The sequence below is a fragment of the Hyaena hyaena genome, unplaced genomic scaffold (genome assembly GCF_003009895.1).
Source record: "Hyaena hyaena isolate Hyena2069 unplaced genomic scaffold, ASM300989v1 scaffold_434, whole genome shotgun sequence".
In the NCBI taxonomy this organism is placed as follows: domain Eukaryota; kingdom Metazoa; phylum Chordata; class Mammalia; order Carnivora; family Hyaenidae; genus Hyaena; species Hyaena hyaena.
Genome location: NW_024081069.1, coordinates 662192 through 689002, shown reverse-complemented (window position 1 = coordinate 689002; position 26811 = coordinate 662192). Strand labels below are relative to the sequence as shown.

General features: G+C 45.9%; 1 protein-coding gene across 1 annotated transcript in view; it reads left to right on the top strand.

The window, feature by feature from the left end:
• ITGB5 (integrin subunit beta 5) overlaps positions 1–26811 on the top strand; it is a 119796-nt gene that overhangs the window by 47521 nt on the left and 45464 nt on the right. Inside the window, exons 6-8 of the mRNA XM_039253040.1 lie at positions 17594–17755; positions 19416–19511; positions 21345–21434. Of these exons, the coding sequence (XP_039108971.1) occupies positions 17594–17755; positions 19416–19511; positions 21345–21434 (348 nt within the window). The remainder of the gene's footprint in view (positions 1–17593; positions 17756–19415; positions 19512–21344; positions 21435–26811) is intronic.

Below are 26811 nucleotides of genomic sequence, written 5' to 3'. Positions count from 1 at the left end.
AGCTTACAGGGGGCTCTTTGTTCTGGTTTCCTTCTTTCTCTGGTTTTCCTGGGATAGACTGTTAGTTATCAACTTGTGGAATTTAGGAGTATGGAATGTTCACATGACTGACCCCAAATCCCACCTCTGTGGCCCACTTTATATTTCTTGGAAAGCTGCTCTTTGCAAAACGAAGGAAACTGTTTCTATGTAGGATTCCATTTAGGATAAGGACCCTGATTCTACGAGCGGAAGTCTTTTCCCCCTCAGGTCACATTGCTGTGAGAGGTCATTTCCCAGTGTCCACAGCTAAGGGACACCTCTGTCATCAATAAAATGCATTATATCTGGCTAGGCCTGATAAGGGACTGCTACTGCCCTTAATTTCTTATCTCTACCTAGAAATCTATCCTTGAACCTTTCTTGGTCAGAATAATAGTTTTCCCATTACTACTTTTCTTGTTCTCCCAGAACTTTCTAGAAGTTGACTCTAAGTTGTTTATTCTGAAATTGTGTGGATAGAAATGTGATGAGTGGTTCAGATCCGAATGAGGGCTGCTTTCCTACTCTCCCTACACCGGGCCTGCCCCTGGCCTCGGGAGACAGGGGTGGGGTGGCTGAGGAGTTTTGCGTTCCAGGTTGCCAGTCACCGCTTTGCTGTTGTTCATGGTTAAAGTGACCTGCCAATTTGAGCTTGGCTGGGTGCGTCCTGGCCGCACAGGGTTCTATGGGCTGCTTTCAACAGTTGACAAGAAAATACTGTGCAACTCAGCACTTGCCCCTTTTGGTTTCAGCGTCTAGCATCTCTGCATCCTTCAGGCAGACTTTCTGTTTGAATCTTGATTCTCTAATTTTGCATTGTGTGTTAACTGAGACATATCCTCTCAGAAATAGATGGATAAGTGAGTCTCAAAGCAAACAAAGGAAGTTTACATGCTGAGTAAAAAGCCTGTGTCATGGCCTGAGTCACCTTTGCTGGTGAGTCACCTTTGCTTGCTCCATTTTGGATCTAAAATGGAGACCACGGCTGCTGAATTGCCTGGGGTACAGCTTTGCTCTGGCAAGGCTTTCCGCAGGAGTGCATATTCTGTGGACCTCTAGAAACAGAATAATTGCTGCCCTTGCTCACCCCTCATCCATGCTCCAGATGTTTTACATACATTATCTCTGATATACACAGAGCCCTTCAGTGTATTGGCGGTGGGGGCTGTCCCCCGCTTATGAAGAAGGAAACTGAGTAGGACAAGGATTCATGAAACTTACTGTTAGTAAGGAGTAGAGCCAGAATTTGAACGAGGTCTGATTGATTCTAAGGCCCATGCCCTGTCACCTGGTACCTGGTGCTTTGGGAAGTAGTGACAGTGCCTTGCAGAGAAGGAAGGACTCAACATAGAGTTCATGTTGTCCTCATCAGGCTAAGCCTCTTCTGCTGCTAACTGGCCCTGTGGAGGCCAGCTGCCCTCGCTGGGCTTCAGAGCATCTGGAAAATGCAGGGAGGTGGGAATAGAGGGAGGATCTCTAGGATGCCCTCCATTGTGCTGGTCAGTGCGGTTTTTCATAAAGGACTCCTCTCCCTTTGCTCAGAGCCCTTGATTTTGCTTCTTTGGTTGCTCCCTGTTCAGTCTTGAGCCTCAGGCCAGGAGTGGCTGCTACAGATACCTGTAGAAGGTGGAAAATTCCCCACCCCTGGAATCAGGCACTGCTAGAAGTTTCTACTCTGCCTCTTCCTCTTTCCCAGACTCCCACAGAATTAATTTGAGTTTTTTGTTTGTTTTTTTTGTTGCCTGATTTCTTTTGTTTGTTTATATATATATATGTATATGTATATATATTTTTTTAAGTTTATTCATTTTGAGAGGGAGAGGATGAGCAGGGGAGGGGCAGAGGGGAGGGGAGAGAGAGAGAATTCGAAGCAGGCTCCACACTGTTGGCTCAGAGCCCGACTCCGTCAGGAGCTGTGAGATCATGACCTGGGCTGTAATGAAGAGTCAGACACTTAACCTTAACCGACTGAGCCACCCAGGTGCCCCACTTGATTTTTTAAGACCTGTGTTGTTTTTCCAAACCTGTGTCGAGAAATATATGGAATTCCTTGAAGAAGGCAGCCACCCCTGACACTTCATGTCACCAGAAAAGGAATCCCTAACATGTTCTGTGTTCTCATGATCTGGGTTACCGGTCAGCATGCATGAGCTGCTTCTGCTAGCAGATTGCACCACATTTTGGGGGCTTGTTCCAACCCCAACCTGCTTGCTCTCCCTCTGTGGCTCAGTGTCTTGGTTAAACACCATGAAGCTACTGAACTTCCTGTGGCCTAGCGAAGTGTTAGGGGCCATGCATGCAGGTATGCAAGTCTGCTCATGCGCAGGCAGCTTTTTTTTTTTTTTTTTTTTTGCCAGAGGTGGTGAAGGTTCTTCCTGGCTTTCTATTTTGCAGATCTTTGTGGTTTGATGTGCATTTTTTAATCACTTGACTGTGTCTGGCCCTGAAGTGATGTTTCCTTGTTCTGCCTGGTGCCCGTGAACTGTGCTTTGGGTATTGCTACCCTGCTGACAGCTGCTTCGCGACACAAGAGATGGGAACTGACTGAGTTACAACTCAGAATTGTTACCAGGGCACGGATGAGAGTTTTGGTCTCTTTTGGTCCTCCAGCATAAGCCTGCATTCCCTGCATGGAGGGTGTTTACACTGCTGGGCTCACTTGACTAATGATGGCTGGAAGGAACATCCTGCGGAAAGGTTAGAAGGCCCCTTCGATGACTGAGGCAGTATTTCCATATCTGGTTAGAATGTCAGTTCTCATTTCAAGCGATGGGCTCTCTGTGCTTTAAATGTCCATTTGGCAACGAAGGAGAGAGACAAAGATTTATTCTTGGGCTTTTCTGGCACTGCTCTCTCCCTAAACCTCCCTGCGTGGCCTCTGCATTCCAGCCACAATGACCTTGAATCAGTTACTCTGACTAGGGGGCCCTTTGCACATGCTATTTCCTCTCCTTGAAATACTCCTCCCCTAAATTCCTGCTTTTTCCTCCATCCCTCTGTCCCTCCCTCCCTTCCTTCCTTTTCCTTTTTTATTAATAAACTTTATTTCATTTAAGAGCAGATTTAGGTTCATAGCAAAATAGAGCAGAAAGTACAGAATTTCCATATGCTACCTGTCCCTGAAACCCCACTTCCAGCCCCATGGCTTCCTCCACCATCAACATCCCCCACCAGAGTGGTATCTTTCTTTCAGTCTGTGAACATCATTATCAACCAGAGTCCATAGTTAACTTCTGGGTTCAGTCTTGGTGTTGTATGTTCTATGGTTTTGGACAAATGTACAATGATGTGTATCCACCACCATTGTATCATACAGAACAGTTTCACTGCCCTACAAATCTTTACTTCTTTTCTTCATTCCTCCCTTGTTCTCCCCAAACCTGCTTTTCTCAGAATATGCAGTCTCTGCCTACTTCTGTTTCAGACCTCTATTTACTTGTCTGTGTCTCAGGGAAGCCTTCCCTGATTGAGCCTTCTGATGAGGTCAGAGCATAAAGCCCTTGGTCACATCTACTTCAGTAACCATTTTATTTTTATTTGGGCCATTTCTTGAGTGATGTCTACCTCCCCTCTGAGATAGTAAGCCCCCTGAAGGCAGGGACCCCATGTCTTTTCTCACCCCTGTATTTCCCTAGCACCCAGCACATTGCCTGGCCCATAACACACCCTCCTTAAACATTTGGTAAGTAAACAGATGCTTTGTTCTCACAGATTCCTTTATGCTTCCAAGTTCAGGAACCCGCAGGTCACCCGGCTCCAAGCCCGTCCACCCTCCTGCTATACCAGGCTGCCTCCATGTCATTTACAGTGCTTCATGTGCGTCCATTGAAGAGAACCAGGTACCATTAGCTGGCAAGACTTTCCAACTCAGCCTAGTCAGTGTTCACTGGCGGGTATGGTGGGGAGAACTAAAGAAAGATGGGAAAAAGTCCTTATGGCTTTTGATTTGAGCTTGCAGGGGTTTGATTTGAGCCTGTAGGTCTGCCGGAAGGTAATAAACAACCTATTTGTAAACGTTAGAGGGAACCGTATGAAGTTACTGATATTTGATGATCAGTGATATTTGTTACTTGATTACTGATAATTTCACCTACAAAAATAAGAACCTCATGCAATTTAGCCATTCCAGCATCCCAAAGGTTTCTCTTCCATTCAGATTGGATTCTCTCAGGGAGTTCACATCAGACATGCTGTCTTGTGTGTTGCTGGGCTTGGGCTCAAAGTGAATGTCTAAATCCTGACTCACGGGCCAACATTTCTTTTCCCCCAAGGAAAAACATACTGCACTTTTGTCCTCCTTGCGTTTCAACACAGAAAATACTTTTTAAAACTTTTCATTGCAAAGTATGCACGGAAGCAGGAAAAACAGCTAATTGCAACACGATTATTTTATAAAGTGCCCGAAATAGACTTGAATGTCAGCATAATTGGGGAAGCCAATCTCAGAACTAATCTTGGTTTTCCTTATGTGTCATGTTCGAATTCAGGCTCGGTCCCCACGTTCAGATCCATCTGCCTGCTGGCTGGTCAGGTCAGCCCCTTTTTCCTTCTTCGTTTCCTCCCCACAACTTGTTCTGTCTCCCAGGGCTTGCCCAGAAGGGTAATGTACAGTGCTTTGTCATTACTTTCAAAGATTTGTGGAGTACCTACTGGGTGCAGGACACCGTGTTAGGTGCTGCCGGGATGCATAGATGAATGAACCACAGCTCCTGTCCTTGTGAGCATCACTCTGATTGGATGGCAGGTGCTTGTCCGACAACCTGAGGTGCCAGCAGAGCACACAGCAGAAGGCAGAGATGGCCCCTTAGGACCCGCTGACTGAATCACAGCATTCTTCTCCTTCAGTGGGCCACCTTGGTGTCCCTGCCTCTTGGTTTCCAGTACTGATGGTGTCACCATGGGTTCAGTGCTTTGTGAGAGAGCCCAGCCTTTTGCCATGTACTTCACAGGGTTTATTTTACTTAATCCTTTGAATGTGCCTTTATTGTCCCCTTTTGATGAAGAAACAAGCCTAGAAAGGCGGAGTAATTTCTCAAGCTTGCTATAGCTAGAAATGACAGAGCCAGAGATGGAGCTGTACCCACCCCCTTGCTCTAAGGCCAGAGTTCTTAACCTTGATGTTGGAGTGCCTGCAGACTGTTGTGTTCACACTGGAGCAGAGAAGCGGGGTGCTTCCAAAGACAGCGAGTCCTCCTCTAAGGAACCATTACAATTTCCCACGTGAGGAGGACTGATACAGCCCCAGGAGACACAGTTGCATGTGCACCCGTTCTCTGGAACTGAGAGTTTCTTGTTTATCAGGAAGCAGTTATAACATGGCTCTGTCAGCCCCAAGCACTTTCCATAGAGACTACTTGTACATCCCAAGGTCAGAGCACTGTTGGAGCCCAGCCCTTTGAGCAAGCATGCTTATCTTTGACCGTGGCTTTACTGTCTGTAAAATGGGGACTTTGGTATCGCCTTCTCATTCATAATTCAGCAGTCCTGCTGTGATAAGAAACTTTTTCAGACGGTGGGTCTTTCCCAGCAGTGAGGGGGAGTGTGGCTGGTGATGCCCGCTCAGTCTGCAGTGACGGCTGGGGCCCCTGGGCTGTATCAGTACCTTCGTGTTGGGTGAGAATTCGCTTTAATTAGATTGGCCTTGAGATCAGAACACTCCGTCATTTAAAGCTAGTATTTCTGTCTTCACTGAAAATGCCCTCGGAATGGCATATTGACTCCAGACTTCCCTGGAGTTTGTACATCATTTACCAGAGAGTGTGGCGAGTATCGCCTGTGAACAAGCAGGCCAGCTCACATTCCGGCAGGCATCTGTCAGTGTTTCCTAAGGCCACCCAGCAGGGACATGAGCTTTTCTCACATTCCCAGGGACCAGCATTTCAGGCCCTTCCTGGCCCTTTCCCGTGCGGGCGTCGTTGAGGCTACCCTCGTTGCTTGACATGCCCCACTGTGGTCCCTGTGTGTAAGCAGGTCACTATGAAATGGATCTGGGGACGGACATGCTTAATTTGAGCTAGTCAAAAGATTCAGCTGCCAAATGCAAGACCCCGGTCCCAGCCCTGCTTTCCTCTGTGAGCTCAGATCATGTCCCAGGAAGTATGTATCCTCGGGGACTGTGTTTAAGACCAACACTGAGTGTGAGAAAATGGAAGAGGGTGAGTAAGTGGATGGTGCTGGGCTTGGAAACCATATCTTAGGGGGAGAGGTTGGAAGTTAGCCAAGAAGAGAGATACCCAGGAAAAAGCATAGGTGAGCTCAGACATCATCATAGAAGAGGGAGTAGACTCCTCTGGCTCTTCAGGGTGGGGTTGCTGGGATAGCTGCAAGGAGACAGGTTTGAGGTCAAGGTAAGGAAGAATTCTCTAATAACAAAGATCTCTGCTCAGCAGTGGAGCAGGCTGCCAGATGCCAGATGGGGCAGGGACTCTCCCCGCATAGTGGGGACACCAGAGGAAAGCTCCCTGCACTGGCCAGGAGTGAGGACAAGATAATGTCTGGGGTTCCTTCCAAACTGCAGGTGCTACATATTTCCTCTGAGTCCATTTTTGGGCCCAGTAATCACTGATGTGTTTGTTCTGGAGTAGCCCCTTTTAGCCTGTTTTCTGTTACTCTCAGCAGTGTAGCCTCTCAGCTGCATGGCTCCCATGACCATGAACCCTACCATGACACTCACTTGTGTGCCAAGCACAGCTTACTTGGACCTGGAGCCTAGAAAAGCTTTTCTTGCTCCCAGAGGCTTTGCCCTGGAGCCACCTTACCACGAGGTAAAAGTCTAGGTACAGTTGGGAAGCTCTTGGGGGCGGTGGGGATCCCAGGGACAGACGAGAAGTGGACAAGGGAGATGGAAGCCCATTTTTGATCGCTCGAGTGATCTTCCTCCTTTGTCAGACCGTGCAATCCCGGATTACGACAGAGAAACCACATCCTCTACTGCCCAGTCCCCATGCTGTCCTGGCCAGATGTTAGAGGTAAACTAACCAAGTTTGTCTTTGCCCTGGGGAGGAGCCAATTTTGATTTGTTTTCTCAAAGCTGGGAAGACCGGGTCTAGCATCTCTGTTCCCGGTTCCTCGGTTCATGGACGACTGCCTCCTCTTCACCATCTCTCAGAACCGCAGGTCCCCCAGGCGACGTTCAGGCCTGGCTGCCAGGGGCTGTCCTGGGAACCATCCCCAACGACTGCCCCGGCTCTTCCCTCTCCTGCTCCTGCAGCTTAGAGCAGAGGGCAAGCGATTCCATAGCCCTTAACGCTTCCCATATTTGGGGGTTTCAAATAAGGTATTTGCTAGATTGGAAAGGGTACAAGGTAGCTCGTGGCATTGTGAGTGACATGAACACAGACTTCTAACCTAGCCAGGGAGGGTCTTGGTACCCAGCTCTGATTTTGTCTGTGTGTCTGTTTGCTCATTCTTTACTGGGTGCTGAGCCTGTGCTGGGCACAGTGCTCTTGTGATTCTGGAGCTTGGGCCCTGCACCCCTTTCTCTTTTCCCTCAGCTCCAGATCTTTGCTGCTTTCTGAGGACAAATTCCCCACTGAGCTTTCCATCCTGGGAAAGCGTTCTTTGACCCCATCCCTGGTCAGACTGGTTGGTCCCCATAGAACCAGAAGGTTTGCCTCCCGGGACTTAGATGGAATCAGAGATTCTGGGCATGGTGACGGCTCCCCCAGCCACAGTATGCGGATGGCTGCATGTCACATAGCGTGGTCACCTACCTGTGTGTGTCACCTGCATGGAACAGCTGGAATACACTGGGTCATGGTCACACCTCCCTGGCATAGTGCAGGTGGGGGCAAGGAGGAAGGCGAACCTCAGGCTGTGCCTACTTTCCTGGTGTGTGTACAAAGTGAAGAGAAAATTCTGAAAGTTATATGTAGCATTGCCCAGGGGCTCTTGTTCAACACAGACATGGCCTGTAAGAAAGAATTGACAGTTTGGGACAGGCTCGGGTGCTGTTGTAGGAACAGAGAAAGAAGATGAAAAAGATAATTCCAGTGTTTCTAGAGAAGGCATATGATCGCCCCATTGTCGGAAATGGGGAAGCCTGGAGGGGTGGTTGATCTGGGGGTAAATATGGTGCCGCATCGTCAGATTAGTTGAGTTCCAGGTAACAGCAGACACCTTTGGCTTTTGGTGCAGACCTGGGAGTAAAGTTCAGGAGAAAGGTTGGTGCAGGGTGTGATTGTGAGTCATCCAAGTCAATCTCCACAAACTGAGGTAGAGGGGTGGAGAGTGTTATCTTTGACCTCATCCACCTGCTGGAAGAGCAGCCAGACGGACACGGGTAGGACAGTTTAAGGGGCTCACCGAGTGCCCGGTCAGCGCAGAGGCCACAAGAGCGAGGCCTAAGGCCATGGGATTGATTCTTACCCTCACTGCACATTAGGCTTGTCCAGGGAGCTTTAAAACCCTAAGGGCTGGGCAGCAGATCAGCCAGCCTTGTTAGATCAGGAGCCCTGGGCGTTAGTGTTGGTGAAGGTACCTCGATGGCCCTAAAGTACTGCCAGGGCAGGGAACCATGTGTACCTGAGGGAGGGAGACAGGATCCGAGAACTGCAGTCTAGGGCTCACATGGAGAGGTCTGATGATAAGGGATGGAGGAGAAGAAATAGAGGCCGTAAACCTAACAGCCTTAGAAAAGAGAAAGAAACAAGTAAGACTGGCAGAGTAGCTGGGTCACTGGAAGGGTTATGTTAAGTGGGTCCTGAGCATGTTTTTTAGGCACTCAGAAGGGAAACAGAGACTAATAGAAAAAATTCTCAAAGAGGGTGGGATGTACGGGCTGCATTTCCTTGGGGCAGAAGGAGCACTTCTTTGGGGACAGAGAGATCAGAGATGCCAGGAGGATGCCCCTGTGACTGGAAGCCATCCTGGAGCTGTGGGACCAGACCCTTGGGGCCACTGAGAATAGATGAGGAGGCAAGTCACATTATCTATTTCTTTCGGTGATGAAAAAGGCGAGGCCACCTCCTGAGCAAGTGTGGGAACTAGAGGTTTGAAGGCTGAAACAGACCTTGCGGTGAATTTGATGCAGATCTGAGCATTGAGCAAAGAGAAGTTGAGTGAATCCTGACCTTGGCCAGATGCCGGATTTCTTGCTTCTTAGTCTGGTACACTTCCGTCCCACCCAGCCACTGACATTTTCATCTAAGGGCTGACTTCGGTGACATTTAATGAAATTGGCTTTTTTTAGAGAAATGTTATTTATTTTTGAGAGAGAGAGAAAGTGCACAAGCAAGCAGATGAGGGGCAGAGAGGGAGACAGAGGATCTGAAGTGGGCTCTGCACTGACGGCAGAGAGCCCAATGTGGGGCACAAACCCACAAACTGTGAGATCATGACCTAAGCCAAAGTTGGACACTTTGCTGACTGAGCCACCCAGGTGCCGCAAATAAAATTGGCTTTAAAATTTTTGTTTTTATTTTGAGACATGGAGAAAATTTAGCTAAATAAGTAGGCTTGGGGTTTTTTTTTTTCCTAAAAGATTTTTTTCTTAAGAGAGAATATATTCAATCTAAAAATGTAGAAAATGCAGATAAACAGAAAGGAGACGAAACATATCCCATAACCCTACAGTTCGAAGACAAGATTGTGTGTTTCTGAATTATGCACTTAAGTTACAGATTCTCAAGTCCAGGGAAATACTGATGATGATCACTGTCACTTTGTAACCGTCTACCACATACAGGCACGGAGCTGGGTGCTCCTCCTCTGTTTAATCTTCTCCTCACCCTATTTTATTGCTACTCTTATTATCTCCATTTTATAAAAGAGAAGCTGGCCTGGGAAGGATTGAGTAACTTGCCCGAGGCCAGAAGGACAAGCTGAGGCAGGTGTGGGGCTGACCCGAGACCGGCCAGAGAAGTCCTCACGGCTACACAATAGTGTCACCAAACAAAAGAACATGTGTAAATGGTATTCCCAGCATGTTACTTTCAGTCTTTTCATGTAAATTCTTGTATTTTAGAGACTTTGCGAGCAAACCAGGTCTTCTTTAAATGAAACAGCTTTATTGACGTATTCTTGATGTATAATAAACTACACGTATTGAAAGTGTACAGTTTGAGAAATTTTGATATGTTTACACACATCTGAGAGATATATACATATACATATATATACACACATATATATGTACATATATGTATACATCATGATCAAGGTAATGAACATATCCTTTTCCCCACAGTGAGCATTTATGCTTCTTTGTCATTATCTCCCTCCTGTGCCTCCTCTTCCTCACCCCGGGCAGCCATTAATTTGCTTTCTCTCACTCTACATTAGTTTGCATTTGCTAAAATTTTATATATTTAGTATAAATACCTATTTGGCCTTGGTTTATTTCACTGAGCACAATTATTTTGAGATCTATCTGCACTGTCTAGTGTCACCATCCTTTCTTTTTGTTCTGAGTAGAATTCCTTTGAGTGGATGGACCACTTTTTGTCTCTCCCTCCTGTTGGTGGATATTTGGGTTGTTTTGGATAGTTTTTTTGGTGGTTTTTTTGCCCATTACAAGTAGAGCTGCTGTAAATCTGTTCAAGTGTTTGTTTAGAGGTTTGCTTTTATTTCTTTTATCTCTATACCTGGGAGTGGATTTACCAGGTCATCTGGTAGGTGTTTAACTTTGCAAGAAACTGCCAGACTGTTTCCAAAGTACACATATCATTTCACATTCCTTTTTTTTTTTTTTTTTACTTTTTAAAGGTACTTTATTTTTTTTTTACAAATAGTTTATTGTCAAATTGATTTCCACATAACACCCAGTGCTCATCCCCACAAGTGCCCTCCTCCATGCCCATCCCCCCTCCCCCCCACATCCATCAGTCCTCAGTTTTTGTCAGCATTCAAGAGTCTCTCATGGTTTGCCTCCCTCCCTTTCCCCCACCATTTATTTCCCCCCTTCTTCTCCCCCATGGTCCTCCGTTAAGTTCCTCCTAATCCTCCTATACGTGCAAACATACGATATTTGTCCTTCTCTGCCTGACTTATTTTGCTCAGCATAACACCCTCAAGGTCCTCATTTCACATTCCTAACGGCAGGTGTGACTCCACATCTACGTCAGCATTTGGTGAGGATGGTCTTTTCACGTTCAGCCATTCTGTCAGATGTGCGGTGGAATCTCATTGCGGTATTAATTCAAGGCTTTAAAATTTTGTCCATGTTTATTTATTTCTTGAGAGAGAGAGAGAGAGAGAGAGAGAGAGAATGAGTGGGGGAGGGGCAGAGAGAGGGAGAGAGAGAATCCCAAGCAGTCTCCATGCCTCCAGCACAGAACCCAATGTGGGCTTGTTCTCACAAACCCATGAGATCATGACGTGAGCTGAAATCAAGAGTCAGGTACTTAACTGACTGAGCCACCCAGGTGCCCCAACTCAAGGCTTTTAAAAACTTTTCAGTATGTGGAGCCTCCCGCATCAAGTAGTGAAAGGCAAAGAGAAGAAATGTAGAAATTACCAGTCTTAAGAGTAATAATTATAAGGGCACCTGGGTGGCTCAGTTGGTTAAGTGTCTGACTTTGGCTCAGGTCATGATCTCACTGTTCATGCGTTCAAGCCCCGCTTTGGGCTTTGTGCTGACAGCTCAGAACCTGGAGCCTGCTTCACATCCTGCCACTCACTCCCTCTCTGCTCCTCCCCAACTCATACTCTGTCTGTCTGTCTCTTTCTTTCTCTCAAAAATAAACACTAAAAATTTTTTTAAAAAGAGTAATAATTCTAGATCCTTTTTGTAGCCTCTTGTTTGCTGAGGCTAATACAACCATGTCTAAACCTAGCATCAACCCTGCAAAATCGGATTTTTTCCGTGTTACAGATGAAGAAAGCAGGGCTGAGAGAAGTGTCCCAGTTAGCGCAAAGCAGATTTGACCTCAGCCTCATCTGTTCAAAAGCTCATGTCTTCTGGCTCCCCATACCATACTCCATTTTGTAGTTCTTCTTTCTTTAAAACAACAACAACAACAACAAAAACAATCCACTTTCCCACTATTGTCCTCTACCCCAAACATGGAGTACAGAACTCAGGCCTTTCAAATAGTCCAGGCGGACAGTAGGAAAATTCTTTCTAATGTAAATTTTCTGTGGAGTCACTGCTTCTAAAATCTCTGAACCCAAAAGCCTGGGTGAATGACTAAGCAGGTCCTGACTCATGCTTTGTAGCCCAGGCTCAGCCTCGGGCCAAGTTCCTCAATGTCACTTACATAACAAGAGTCCACTTTAGAGAAAACAATTATTATTACTATGCTGTGCCATTCTTCATTTGTAGAGCTATTTCTGTTTCAGATGCAAACTTTCTACTTGACAAACATTTATCTTGGACCCAGGAGTCATTAGTTGAAAGCCTACTAAGTAATTGAATGAATTCTCTCATTGATCACCCCCACACACACCCTACACCATCCTCTCTTCTGATATGACTAGGTAGGTTAACTTTGTGAGTAAGAAGCAGATCATCTGAATCTGGCTTCTCTGATCCAGTGACCTTGGACTAGTTACTTAATGTCTCTGGACACCAGTTATCTTATCTGCATGAGGGCAGTATATTACCTACATTACAGAGGTTGCAGTGAAGACTGGTTGGAATGGTGGAGGTGATCAGTAAGAGTTAAGTATTATTATTCCTGTTTTACTAACAAGGAAAAAGCTTTTGAGGTGTTAAATCATTAGGTCAAAGCTACACGGGTAATTAGGAGTGGCAACAACATCACAGTGCCCGTCCTGGGCCACCCGGGTTCCACATTGTTCTGTCCCTTGTTGCCAGCTTCCTTTATGTTCCTGCAAGTCCCCTGGGAAGCTGGTGTGGAGGAAAAGGAGACTGAAACAGTTAAACGGCAGACCAGCAGCATTCAAAACCCAGTCTTGTAAAGTAGTACTTGCTTCTGAAAGACAGTTGGGGGGAAAATGGGAAAAAAGAGAAAGATACAGCCTGTTATCTCTGCCCCAATCATTTGATGGTATATTTTGTTTCAATCTCTTACTTTCTTTTTAACAGAAAGTAATGCTCGTCTCTTACATGGTTTGTAGTCACACCACCACTACAGTATTATATACTTCATTTTCCAGTTAACATTACACTTGTTTACCATAGATCATAATTTTTATGACCATAATTTCTAATGGCCAGAGGGGAGACATCTCTGTTTACTTCACCATTCCTGAACAGGAGAGTATTCATGTCTTTATCTTTCTGTCACACTAGTGAAAATATTGCTGTGCATATTTCGAAATACTTCTTGCAGAGAGAGTCCTTGAAGTAGAATCGTTGAGTCAAAAGGTGTGTACTTCTTTAAGGGTATTTTTGATTATGGAGGAATAGTTTACACAGAGGATCTCTCCAGGTTATGGAGGGAAAATTTACAGAGTAAAATTCACCTTTTCAGGCTAAAGTCTTCTAGCTACCCCCATAATGAAGCTAGAGATTATTTCTAGAACCCTAGAAAGGTTCCTAGCATCCCTTTGTTGCTGGCCCCGCCCTTTACTCTTGGCCTTTGGCAGCTACCAGTTTGTTTCCGTGCCTATATTTTTGTCTTTTCCCAAATATCACATGGATGGAGTTAGACAGTGAGTTGCCTTTGGAGTCAGGCTTTTTTTCGCTTAACATAATGCTTTGGAGATTCATCCAAGTTGTGTGTGTTTGTTCTTTTTTTTTTCCTTAATATTTATTTATTTATATATTTATTTTGTAGAATAATATTTCGTTGTGTAGATGTGCTACATTGTGTTTCTCTGTAAACTATTTGATGCACATTGTTTCTAGTTGATGATTATGAATAGCTACTGTAAGTATTTACATAAAGGGGTGCCTGGCTGGCTCAGTCAGTAGAGTATGCAACTCTTTTTTTTTAAATTGATTTGTTAAATTTATTTATTTTGAGAGAGAGAGAATCCCAGAATCCCAAGCAAGCTTTGCATCGGCAACATGGAGCCCAATGCAGGGCTCAAACCCACGAACCATGAGATCATGACCTGAGTCAAAATCACGAATCTGAGTCTTAACTGACTGAGCCCCCCAGGCACCATGAGTATGCGACTTTTGATTTCGACGTTGTGAGTTCAAGCCCCGTGTTGGATGTAGAGATAACTTAAAAATAAAATCTTTAAAAATATAAATTTGCGTAGAAATTTTCATGTGAGCATAAATTTTCACTTCTCTTGGGTAAATACCAAAGAGTGGGATAGCTGGGTTGATGGTAAGTATATGTGTAACTTTATAAGAATCTGCCAAACTGTTTCCAAAGTTGCTAGGACTTTTATATTCTTATTAGCAATTATGAGAGTTTCAATTGTTTCACACCATTACCAGCACTTGGTATTATTAGGGTTGGTGTGTTTGCCATTGGAAGAGCTATCTAATAACTATCTTATTGTGGTTTTGTGTCTTTAAATTTTTTTTAATGGTTATTTATTTTTGAGAGCGAGAGAGGCAGAGTGCAAAAAGGGGCAGAGAGAGAGGGAGATACAGAATCCGAAGCAGGTTCCAGGCTCTCAACTGTCAGCACCAAGCCCGATGCAGGGCTCGAACTCATGACTGCAAGATCATGACCTGAGCTGAAGTTGGATGCTTAATTGAATGAGCCACCCAGGCACCCCTATGTTATTGTGGTTTTACTGTGTATTTCCTCGAGGACTACTGACGTTGGTTGAGGATCCGTTCATGTGCTTATCTTCATCCCTCTCTCTTCTTTGGCAAAATGTTTGTTCAAGTCTCTATCTTTTTATTTTTATTTATTTATTTTTTTAAATATTTTTTTAATATTTATTTTTGATAGAGTGTGAGCAGGCAAGGGCAGAGAGAGAGGGAGACACAGAATCTGAGGCAGGCTCCAGGCTTTGATTGGTCAGCACAGAGTCTGACACGGGGCTCGAACTCCCGAACTGTGAGATTGTGAACTGAGCCAAAGTCGGACACTTAACCGCCTGAGCCACCCAGGTGCCTCGTCTCTATTTTTTTTTTAATTCAGTTTGTTTTTTTACTCACTTATGAGCAGTCTTTATGTATTCTGGATATAGGTTCTATCAGATTTTTATTTCTTTGCAAATATTTTCTCCCAGTCCACACCTTGTCATTTCATTTTCTTACTGGTATCTTTCAAAGAGAAGATATTTTTAATTTTGATGAAGTCCAACTCATCAGTTTTCATCCCGTAAATCGTGCTATGTAAGAAATCTTTGCCTATATAAAAGTCACAAAGGCTTTCTCCTGTTTTCTTCAGAAATGTTACTATCTTAGGCCTAATCCATTTTTGTATATAGAGAGGTGTAGGTTTAGCTTCATTTCTTTCCATATGGATGTCAGATTGTTCTAGTACCTTCTGTTGAATTGACCATATATGTGTGGGTCTATTTATCTCTGTCTCACTCCATTGGTCTATATGTTTATGCACTGTCTCGATTGCGGTAGCTTTGTGGTAAGCCCTGACCTTAGATAATAAGTCCTTCAACTTGGTTGTTCTTTTTGGAAAATTGTTTCTGATCTCCATTGTTTGACTTTCCATATAAATTTTAGTCTAAACTTACATTTTCTCAAAAAGGCCTTCTGGGCTTTTGATTGGGATTGTGTCGAGTTTATAGATCAGTCTTGGGACAAATGACATCTCAGTGACATTGATATTTCTGATCCATGGAAACTCTCTGTCCATTTTTTTAGGTTTCTAATTTCCTTTAAGGTTCTTAATACACATTGTCAAAGTAAAGGTTCTTCTACTTTCTTGTCAGTTTTTAGCAAATTGTTGTGTCCTTTCAGATAACAGATCCACATTTTGACTACAAAAAGCGCTGTTAGTTTACACTCTTGATTATGCTGTATTTCCAGAGCATCGTGCCCTCCCTTCTACGGATTATAATGTACTGCTTTAACTACTTCACAGTTTTAAACCCCATCAAAATCTAGCATATCTGCAGAAAACTGTACATAAGAGTACACCTCGGTAAATTTTCACAAGGTAGAAATACCAGGTCCATAAACAGAACATTTCCAGCAACCCAGAAGCCTCCTTGTGACCCTTTTCAGCTATTAACTCCCCCCATTCGTGCCGTCAAGGGGAACCACTGTCTTAACCTGTAATACCACAGATTGGTTTTGTCATGGCTTAGATGCCATTGCTGTCAGCCATCTTCTAGGTTTCTTATTCCAGGTCCCAAAAATGTGGGTGGCCCCCTCTTCTTGCCTTTGCTAGTGCCTACAACACCCACCCGCTCCTCTGCCTTCTCCTGCATTTCTTCCTCCAGCTTCCGGGAAGAGCTCTTCCTAATCTTCCAGCTCAGCTTAAGTTTCATGCACCCTGAGAAGGCTTTCACGCCTCCTCTTCTCCGATTTCCACTGACATTGTATTTACCTTCATTAGCACCCTAATGGGGATGTGTTGGAGTCCTGTTTCCCTGTGACTGTAAACTCTTTGGGATCTGCAACAAAAGGTTCCATAGGTCCTGGGCACATATTAGGAGATATGCAGCTCTGTGCTGGTCTACGAAACTGATTTCCCAGAAGGCTAAGCTCCTTGCTCACAGTAAGTTTCTGCTGTCAGTCTTCATTGGCTTCTCTTTAAACCCTTTTTTCCCCTCTCATTAGTCTGACTTTTTGTGATTTATTATTATTTTTTTATTTCCACGCTGCTTTTGGAGCAAACGAGAAAATATTGTGACTCTTTAGGGCTGTTAAATTTGTCAATATAGTGGTAAGAAAGACGGTGATGCCCTCAACCCCTCATCTGCTGGAAGAACAACAGCTTTTAACCTGTAAAGTCTGTGAATCCAGTCTCCGGCTTCCCTATCGGTGTCCATGTATGGATAACTCTCGGCACGTATTCACTCTGCCACCAACATATTTGGGGATGCCCTTTCACTGTTAGTAAGAAAGTGGCCACATCTCAGTTTCTGTTGCTCTGTATCAGGGTCCAGCTGCTCCTAATAATAATGGCTGAGGTGTTTTTGTGTAGCACTGGGCCACAGTGGCTGAATATGAGAAATAGTCTTTCTCTTGCAGTTCAGACTGTACTTAGCCTTGTGTCTGACTGGAGTGGATACATGAAGCAGTAAAGGAAGAGCTAATCTTACTGACCCTTAACACTGAGGTATTTCAGTTAATGATTGAAGTGGTTTACACCTACCAGAATAGATGGCAGATTTTACCAAATCCTGAAAAGGCAAGATCCATCAACCATTGGAACTGGTCAGTGTCGGGGGTTTGGGTTGAGGTGGGTTAAAGGCTTTTCCGGGGAAGGAATAATACATGAGGCTAAAAGGGGAAGTGTCTAGAAGGTGTAGCCCTCAGGTATAACTGAAAGGAACAGGGAAGCATCTGGTGGTTGGGAGGGAGGTTCTAGGGGCTTGGGCCTGCCCAGGCCCAGCTGTGCAGCTGTGTCTCTGTGCATTTAGGCTTCTCCATTCCAGGCTGTGTCTCTTCTGAGTTCTGTGGATCCTCCTTGATTCGTTTCTATGAGTGCTCCCCAGCTACACGCATAGGGGAATGCCTCTGATTCAGACCGCGGGAGCCAGGCCAGTATGCTGTCCAGTGTCCTGGGGCAGACCTGGGCAGCAGTCAAAAGCGTTTGGCCCCCCTCCAATTTCTGTCCCTCAGGAGAAGATCGGCTGGAGAAAGGATGCACTGCATTTGCTGGTGTTCACTACGGACGACGTGCCCCACATTGCGCTGGATGGAAAACTGGGGGGGCTGGTGCAGCCACACGACGGCCAGTGCCACCTGAATGAGGCCAACGAGTACACGGTGTCTAATCAGATGGTAAGAACCAGGGTCCCCAGCCCCGCTCCCGTGATCCTGCCCATGGACTTTCCAGTCCGTTCTGAGAATTGGGTTTCTAGTCCATCTTCTCCAGCTGGGCTTCCAGAACTCCTCGTTAGCTCAGAACATTTCTCACAGATTTCTGCAGCTGGTTCATCTTTCTGCCATCATGCATGTAAATGGGTGCATTTAGTTAAGGAAGAGGTGACTTGGGGAGACCAGATAGATCTCAGAGAGGAGAGGTGATCTTACAGGAGGCCAGGGACTGTGCTCCTGCAGATTTCAAATTGGAGTAGAAGTTATAGGGCAAAATAAGTGAGGATAAGACGATGCTGTGACTTCTAGAAATGGGCTCCCTGAGGAACTGAGTCCTGTCACCATCAGGAGTGTGGCTGCAGGTGTCCTGCATAGAATAGGAGGCCCTAAGGACCTTCTGCTGTCAATAGTCTATGACCATCACCATGTCATTTAAAAGAATTTATGCAAATTTTCAAGCATATATAATAATAGATCATTGAAGTGAACTCCTGTATGCCTATTGTCCACATGCAATAGGTACCAATATCATGTCACACTTACTGTGCAAACAGTCAAACCACAAAAACCTATACCCTCTTCCTTCCCAAACCCATTGTGGTGGTGTCTGGCTAGACAGAAATACTTTGTAGTTTTTGTTGGGCAAGCCCATTTTCTCCAGTTTCAAGCCTTCCATGTTATCCCAAGAATAGTGGAGTCTGGAAAAAGACTCATAACTATAGAACTTGGTTGCTCTAGAGCTAATGAGGACCCCTGTACCCCTCATTAGCCCTTAAAATCCTCCAGGACATTATCACACTGCCTCTTAGCCTCCACCCTCCTCTCCTGCTTGGACCCCCTCCCCACCCCACCCCCCAACATTTAAGCCAGAGGTGTGAGAATGGTTTGTCCATTCTGAGTAGTGAGCAGGACCCATGAGGGACATTGGTGGGCCCAGTTGTTGGGCTTAGGAGAAGGAAAGTAGGGCAAAGAGTTAGGGAGGCAAGGTCTTATGAAAGAGAGCAAAGACAATGGTTGCTGATGGGAGATGGTAGAATGTGGTGGCTGGATTTTGGGGAGCCTCTCCTCTCTGCCTCATCCTTCCTAAAAGGATGCAAGCACAGACCAGCTGTGGGAATCCTCACCTCATTATGTCTCCATTCTGGCTTGGGAGGGGTGGGGGGAATGCATCTAGTTTGGGAGGGGCCCAAAGGCCCTTACCTGAGATCTTTTCTACATATTGCCCCAGTTTGGAGCTTCCGATGGGGCTTGGTTATTAAGGATGGCCTAGGGAATATGCTTTCCCTAGCAAGTATGGGTTCATGATTGCATGTTGGAGCTGGGGGCTGGTATCTCAGCCTGTTAGAAACATTATGGCCTTGGGGCACCTGGGTGGCTAAGTAGGTTAAGCATCTGACTTGGGCTCAGGTCATGATCCCCCAGTTCATGGGTTTGAGCCCTGTGTCAGGCTCTATGCTGACAGCTCAGAGCCTGGAGCCTGCTTCAGATTCTGTGTCTCCTTCTCTCTCTGTCCCTCCCCCACTTGCACTCTATTTCTCTCTTTCAAAAACAAATAAACATTAAAAAGAAAAGAAAAGAAAAGAAAAAGAAATGTTACAGCCTTGACCTTTTGCCTTGGCCCTAGGACTATCCATCTCTTGCCTTGCTTGGAGAGAAATTGGCAGAGAACAACATCAACCTCATCTTTGCAGTGACAAAAAGCCATTATATGCTCTACAAGGTATGCCTGGAGGGAATGAGGGAGGTGGATGGCCTGATTCTGGGGCCCATGATGACCCCAAGTTAAATAGGAGATTAGAATGTGGGGTGAGGCAAAGAGTGCAGAAGTGGGGTGAGGAGTGTTATCAGCCTTTCTCTATGTGGGAGGAGAAGTGGAATATAGGCCTGTCTTGATCTAGTGGAAAATAATAGTATTGATGAAGCATTTAAACAGTTAGCAGCACACGCCTTTGCAAGCAATTTAAACATAGGGCATCTGATTTGATCCTGAGAAAAACTTTGGAAACAGTACGAGCTCCCATTTTTCAGATGACAAAATGGACATACAATGTAATAGGGAAGGACGATATAAAATAAAAGTGGACAGAAAGAAAACTAAGGCATCGAAGCAGGTCATATCACTAATTCCAGCGTTCCCAGAGTTTTATGGCTTACTCACAGAGTAGGGCAGACCAACGGGTTAGCCTGAGATGGGAATTCCCAAAGAAAACAATAAATGTCTTGAGCAAATAGCGCAGTCTGCGTGTGAACGTGTTCTGTCTCAGAGACTTTTCCTGGGGTTTCCTCTGGACCCTCATGATAAAGTCCCCTCACAAATATGTTCTTCCTCACAATCACAGGCAAGTCGCATTCTGAACTAGAATTTCTGAGTTGCTCAGGGAGTGTTCATGTAAGCTAAGTGTAAAACTCAGCTCACCTCTGACTTCCTTTGACTTGAGAGGTTATGAGAACTGAGTCAGCAGTCCCTCCCCAACCCCATCCGCCCCTCACACTGCCTACCCAGTCCCCTCTCTGGACTGCTCTTAAAAATCCACAGAAGAACCTCTGTCTGATTGTGTCTTTCTGTTGCCCTTGCCTGAGATTATCACTGATAAAATGCCACTTAAAACATCAGTTCTTTCTCTTCCTTTAGTCTGAATCAATTTTAGAAGGTGAAAACAAAGGAAGAGGATTGTTGGTTTTATTTTTTTGTTGTTCAGTGGAAGATAGCAGGATAAAACCCAGCCATTTACACGTAACATCTTTAGAGGGATCGATTGCACAGACTAGACTGGGTTTGCTTCCAGATACTTAAAGATGAAAGTGATCCACTTTGGCCTATGCCATCCTTGCTCAGAACCAAGGACACCTTGCTCAGAGAGTAGTTCCACGTCGTCCAAGGCAGGCTAAGGGCAGTGAGTGTTTCTAGAGATCTCTGTCACTTTAATAAATGACATACTCAGTCGTTAGGACAAATGAAAGAGGAAAGGTAACCACTTCAAGGCTGCCTGCTGTGCCACGGGATTTCACCCAGCGATACTCAGCTGTCCTTAGGAGACCATCATTCACATGTCAGTTCCCAAACCAGGAAAGAGGCCATATTTGAAACCCTTGGAAGAGTCTCCCTTTTTATTCCTGCTGAAAAGATTGAGGGCATTCTTGAGCAAACCTGGGAATATGGATCTATGTAGATTTGAGGAAGGATGGCAAGAATATCAAGAGTATGTTGCCCGTAGAGGATGGAATTGCAGGGAGTTGTCTGTTACCTGCCAGAGGGGAGCAGCCTCCCAAAGGGGCAGGACATTCTACTTGGGGAGCAGACCTTGCCAGACCCCTTTGCACTCAGACCTTCGAAGGCTGATGTTGCACAGCCTGCTGTGGGAACTCCGTCCCCCAGAGCCACGGCTCGCCCGTCCTTGTGGCCCCTTCTCCAGCTTATGGTGTGAGAGACCGGCAGAGCCGGGCACTGGGGGCCCTTACTGGTCTAGCTCAGGAGAGCAGTGTTCCCTCTCTGACGGTATAGAAGAGCAAAATTGGCTTATATCTGTTCTTTCTTTCTTTTTTTTCCTTCAAGAATTTTACAGCCCTGATACCTGGAACAACAGTGGAGATTTTACATGGAGACTCCAAAAATATCATTCAGCTGATCATCAATGCGTACAACGTAAGTCCCGGTTTTCCCTACTGCCATCCCCACCCCACCCCCTCCCGCTCCAGGAGCTGCTGGGGACGCAGGTGGGCCGTGAATCGTGCCTGCGTACACGGCTCTGCTTCCTGCCGCCTGCCTCTTGTGTGCCTTCCTCCTTCGCTCAGGTTTGCCGTGGAGAAGGCCCTCATCCTGCTGATGCATCTTCTCCCCTCCCCTCTGTTCTCTCAGCTCTCCTCAAAAGTTGAACCCAGTGAGCAGCAAATGGCTCAGTCAGACTCCAGCCAGGGGCCCCTGGACATGCTCGGGTCTGGCTGCAGGACAGCCTGGGTCCCCCGCCGGAGTGCCACGGTCGGGTGGGTACAGGTTCTGCCTCCCTCAGTTCCAGATACCCAGGGGGTACTTGACTCAGACCTCCTTTTCTCAGGAAAATTGCAAGCACAGGTTCCCGTGCTGGCCAGTTTGTGCCCTCAGCTCTCCCCTCCCTGCTAAGCCCCACTAAGGTTGTAGCTTCCAGGCCACTCAACCCCTCATGGGGCCAGGTAATTCGCAAATTGGAATTCAGAGTGCATCTTCCTGTTAAATCAAAGTTATACAGAAGGCAAATAGAGTTGAAGTACCACCGTTAGTCCTAAACTTATATGAAATAGACATTTGTGGGCAGACCTGAGAACCTGAGTATCCACTGTGGCATCACACGGGAGGTAGGAAAGCCATCTTACTTCCCAGCTGTGACTGCTGTACAAATGAGTAGGTGGAACTCTGCCTTCCTGGGGTTGACTTTGTCACCCTGCTGGTGCAGCCCTGTTTTGAATTACAAAATACTGCTCAGTTAGACCAGGAGCCGGAGGTAATGTCCTCACCGCTGGGGGACCCCAGAGCCCTCACTGGTTCTAGGGTGAGCTGGGTGGCCGTGAGAACTGGTAGAAGGTTTTCTGTCCTCTGGCCGCCCCCACCTTCTATTGCACGTAAGGATCCTCGTCCTCTCACAAGTGCTCTGATTCCCCCTCACTCCTAGAACTTCCCGTTGAGAGAAACCAGACTTCCTTCCCTGCTCTCTGCCCTGTTTCCCACATATTGACATCCTCTTTTCTGTTCCCTGACTTTTAAGTCTTCACCAGACCCAGTGGGCCAGGGTTTCCGGGTTCACTTTTGGTGGTTTTCACATTTCCACGGTGAGTGGAAACGTAACCTACTGAGAGTGACTGAGGAGAGAGAGAGAGAGAGAGAGAGAGAGAGAGAGAGACTGTGTGTGTGTGTGTGTGAGAGAGAGAGAGAGAGAGAGAAGGGGGGGGCCCAGGCCTGCCAAATGTTGCCCCCTTTCTGAGGGCCTCTCCTTATTGAGAACCACTTTGGCCTCAAGCTCTGGATGCTGGACTAAAGGAGTTAAAGTAGGAGCCATGACTCCTGCCTCTGAGGACACCGGGGCTGAGAGACCCCTGGGTAAGGAGAGGAGGGGCTGCTGCTGTACCTGCTGTCACTGGGGTGGGGGTGACCATAGCTTGCCTCCTGCCAAGCCAGCGCCTTTGGGGAAGAAATGGCTCAAGAGCAAACCCATCATGGGCTCTAGGGTGGATGAGGATTTCTCCTGAGATTCTAGGGAGGACTTTCATCCTCAGTCAGCTCCGGAGTTCAGATCCTGCTGAGAGGCTGGCTGCCCTACCTCTGGGGCTCCCCTAAGCCCACTTCCTGCTGAAGGCCTATGCCCTCTGCTCCTCATGGCTTTCAGAAAGGAGAGCATAAGGACGCTGAGTTGCACAGAACTGGCTGGGTGCTATTTGCCAAAAATGGAAAAACCACTCTTCTCCGTCAGTGCTTTGTGTGGCTGGGTGGTTCTGTACTTCGATACTTGTGTGTGGGACCACTAAAAACCAGGGAGCACAGGATATTGTTGGTTCCTTGTGTGGGAGCTCATAAATACCTGGGAGAGCTCTTTCTCTGAGATATGTTCCAGTGGGTCTGAGCAGACTCATTACATATAAATTCATTTTCTTTCTTTTTTTTTTTTAAATGTTTATTTACTCATTTGAGAGAGAGAGAGAGTGTGAGTTAGGGGAGGGACAGAGAGAGAGAATCCCAGGCAGGCTCTGCGCTGTCAGCCCAGAGCCCAATGCAAGGCTCAATCTCATGAACCATGAGATCGTGACCTGAGCCAATATCGAGAGTTGAATGCTTAACTGATTGAGCCACGCAGGTGCCCCTACATTCATTTCCTGATGAAAATCCAGGGACCTGGGGAATATGCTTTGTGTGGTTGATGGAGGTTAGGAGAGGAGCAGAGAGCTCTCCCTCCTGCTGAGGAGTCAGGATCGGGATGAGTATAGAAAATGATCTTTTCTAGCAGGAGCTACATTTAACCTGGGATGAATCCCCCGAGGAAGTCTGGCAACCCAGGACTCTAGCTTACCTTTGAGTTCGGCTGGTTCTTATGAAAGAACACGTTAGGAAATGAGACACACAACTTATGAATGAACATTTGAAATTCAGCTCTTTAACATGGGCGATTCTGGAATGCTGTCAACAGTGACTGTTCAAGTTCAGTGGAAAGGTTTAAAGCAGCGTTACTAAGATGGTGAACAAATAAATTGTACACATTTAAAGTGTAGAACTGGTTAAGTTTTGATGTATACACATCTCTGAAACCATCACCATCACTAAGGTATTGAACATATGTATCAACCCAACAAATTAGGATCGTTGGTCATTCCCTACTTCTGCCTTTTTCCCTTCAGTGGGGATTTTAAAGCTATTCTATATACAAATGTGAGACAACAAGGTATTTGGAGCTAAGTCTAGCTGGCGGAAGTCTGTTTGTACTCAACAGTGATTCGTACAGCTTCACTGGCTGTGGTCATTTCTTTTCTTTTCTTTTTTAATGTTTGCTTATTTTTGAGAGAGAGACACAGAGTATGAGCATGGGAGGGGCAGAGAGAGAGGGAGACCTGGAATCTGAAACAGGCTCCAGGCTCTGAGCTGTCATCACAGAGCCCAACGTGGGGCTCGAATTCACGAACCGCAGGATCATGACCTTTGCCGAAGTTGGACGCTTAGCCGACTGAGCCGCCCAGGCACCCCTGGCTGCGTTCATTTCCAACAGAGGGAAGGCCCAGGCCGAGCCTTAAGAGTGTGTGTGTGTGTGTGTGCGTGCATGCACAGCAGTGGTTTTCCTTTCACCTGCTCCTCTCCCTGGCCTGGATCTAAGTCCAGCTCTAACCGGACTGTTTGCTTTTCCCTGTGTCACCTTACTGTCTCGGCAGTTTGTGGCGGATCCCATATGAGTCATGCAACACATGACTAAGTATGGGTGTTGACTCTGACCTCCCCTAGAGAGCTGGCAAACCATCTGTGGGGACATTCTGAAAAGATTTTGGTTGAAGCACATGTAACAGATGAAATAGCTGTGGTTTTTAGCTAGGCTGCAGAGGGAGCGAAATGGGAAGGGCATGTTTAATGTTTTGTAGACTCGAGCCTGTTGTATGCAGCTTTCATAATGTGAAACTTCAACTCTGGGCTTTGATTTATATACTTTTTCTTGCTGTGCCAAATTCTTCGTTGTGAGAGATCACCAAGTCCTTCCAAGGGGGGTTAGCAGTGTGGAGCTTGGCTATACCGGAGGTGCTGGGGGGAGCCCAGAGCCCAGAGGGAGGCCCTGGGTGCGCACATACAGAACACGAACACTGTGTCACATTGAGAAAGGGGGCGAGGACTCGGGGAACCACTAGGGGCTCTTTCCAGAATGGGAAAGAGCAGAATCTGGAGCTGGAAACCGCTAGAATTGCATGTGGAGAGTGGTATCAGAGGCTGTGGTATATGTGCCTCCTAGTAGAGCACATGTTTCTCTTTTTGTTGTTGCCATAAAGTCTGCACCCACCCACTCCACAGCTGGCCCGACTTAAAGCAATTGCAGATGTGACCTAGCCTGACCGAGTATTTTAATAGCCTTTAAACTTCTGACATTCTTGACATTGTCTCCTTGTCCTGGGATGAGGAGTAAGGAAACATCTTCAGGGGCAGGTCTGGTAGACGTCAGTTGAAGTTCAGGAGGCATCTATAAGTCTTCATGTATTGCCTATAGCTTTAATTCTTTATTATATTTTATGCTCCATTCTATCCATTCACTCATTTGTCCAACAAATATATAATAATGGTCTAATGTATGGCAGGTATCACCTACATCTTGGGAAAACAAAACAAAACGAAACAAAAAAACAGTAAGCAGAACACAGTCCTGCCTTTGGGAGCCCATAGTCTTTTACAGGAGATAGACCCTTATGATCGGAATACAACCTGATTATCCAACACTCTCCATGGTCAGAGCACTACAGATAGAGCAAGAAGGCCTGGCTCTGTCCTGCCTGCCTCCAGGAGCTGAATGACCCTGGACAATGCCTTTTCTGTGAGCTCAGTTCCCTCAGTTCAAAAATTGATAGGTTTAAATTGAATAATCTGCATGATTCCTATCCCCTGCTCCCAACATCTTAAAAGTTTCTGATTCCTATGGGTGCCAGGATTAATACAAACTTCAGATCACAACACAAGGCTTTGGGGGCCTAGATTAGAGCATAGATTTAATTTCCATCCATTAAAGTTACCAACTCATTCAGTAGGAGTCCCAGCCCCCAGGACTCTCTCTCCCCCTACCAAATTCCCCATTAACCCTTCCAGGGCAGCTCACACAGATCTTCATGGGGAAGGAGAATTGGTATTTCCTCCTAATGTCTTGGTGGTGAGCTACAGGGCCCTCATGTCTTGTGTGACTGATCTGAAGTAATATTTTACATTAATCTACCTAGCCCTTTTATGATCCATTGATTTGCCTCATTCTCATAGTTACTTGCAATTCGAAAATATATATAAAGGTTTTTTAAAAATATTAATGTTTTGAGAGAGAGAGAAAGTGTGCACAAGCAAGGGAGGCGCAGAGAGAGAGGGAGACACAGAATCCAAAGTGGGTTTTAGTCCCTGAGCTGTCAGCACAGAGCCTGACGAGGGGCTCAAACCCATGAGCTGTGAGATCATGACCTGAGCTGAAGTCAGATGCTGAACGGAATGAGCCACCCAGGAACCCCCAAATATATACATACATACATATTATTTTAAGTTGACCTTGTCTTAGATAGAATATAAATCTATAGTAATCAAAATAGTATGATACTAGTACAAAAATAGACACACAGATCAATGGAACAGAATAGAGACTCCAGAAATAAACCCACAATTATATGTCAGTTAACCTATGCCAAAGTAGGCAAGAATATACAATGGAGAAAAGAAAGTCTCTTCAGTAAATGGTGCTGGGAAAACTGGACAGCTACATGCAAAAGAATTAATCTGGATCCCTTTCTAACTATACAAAAATAAATAAAATGTATTAAAGAGCTAACTGTGAGACCTG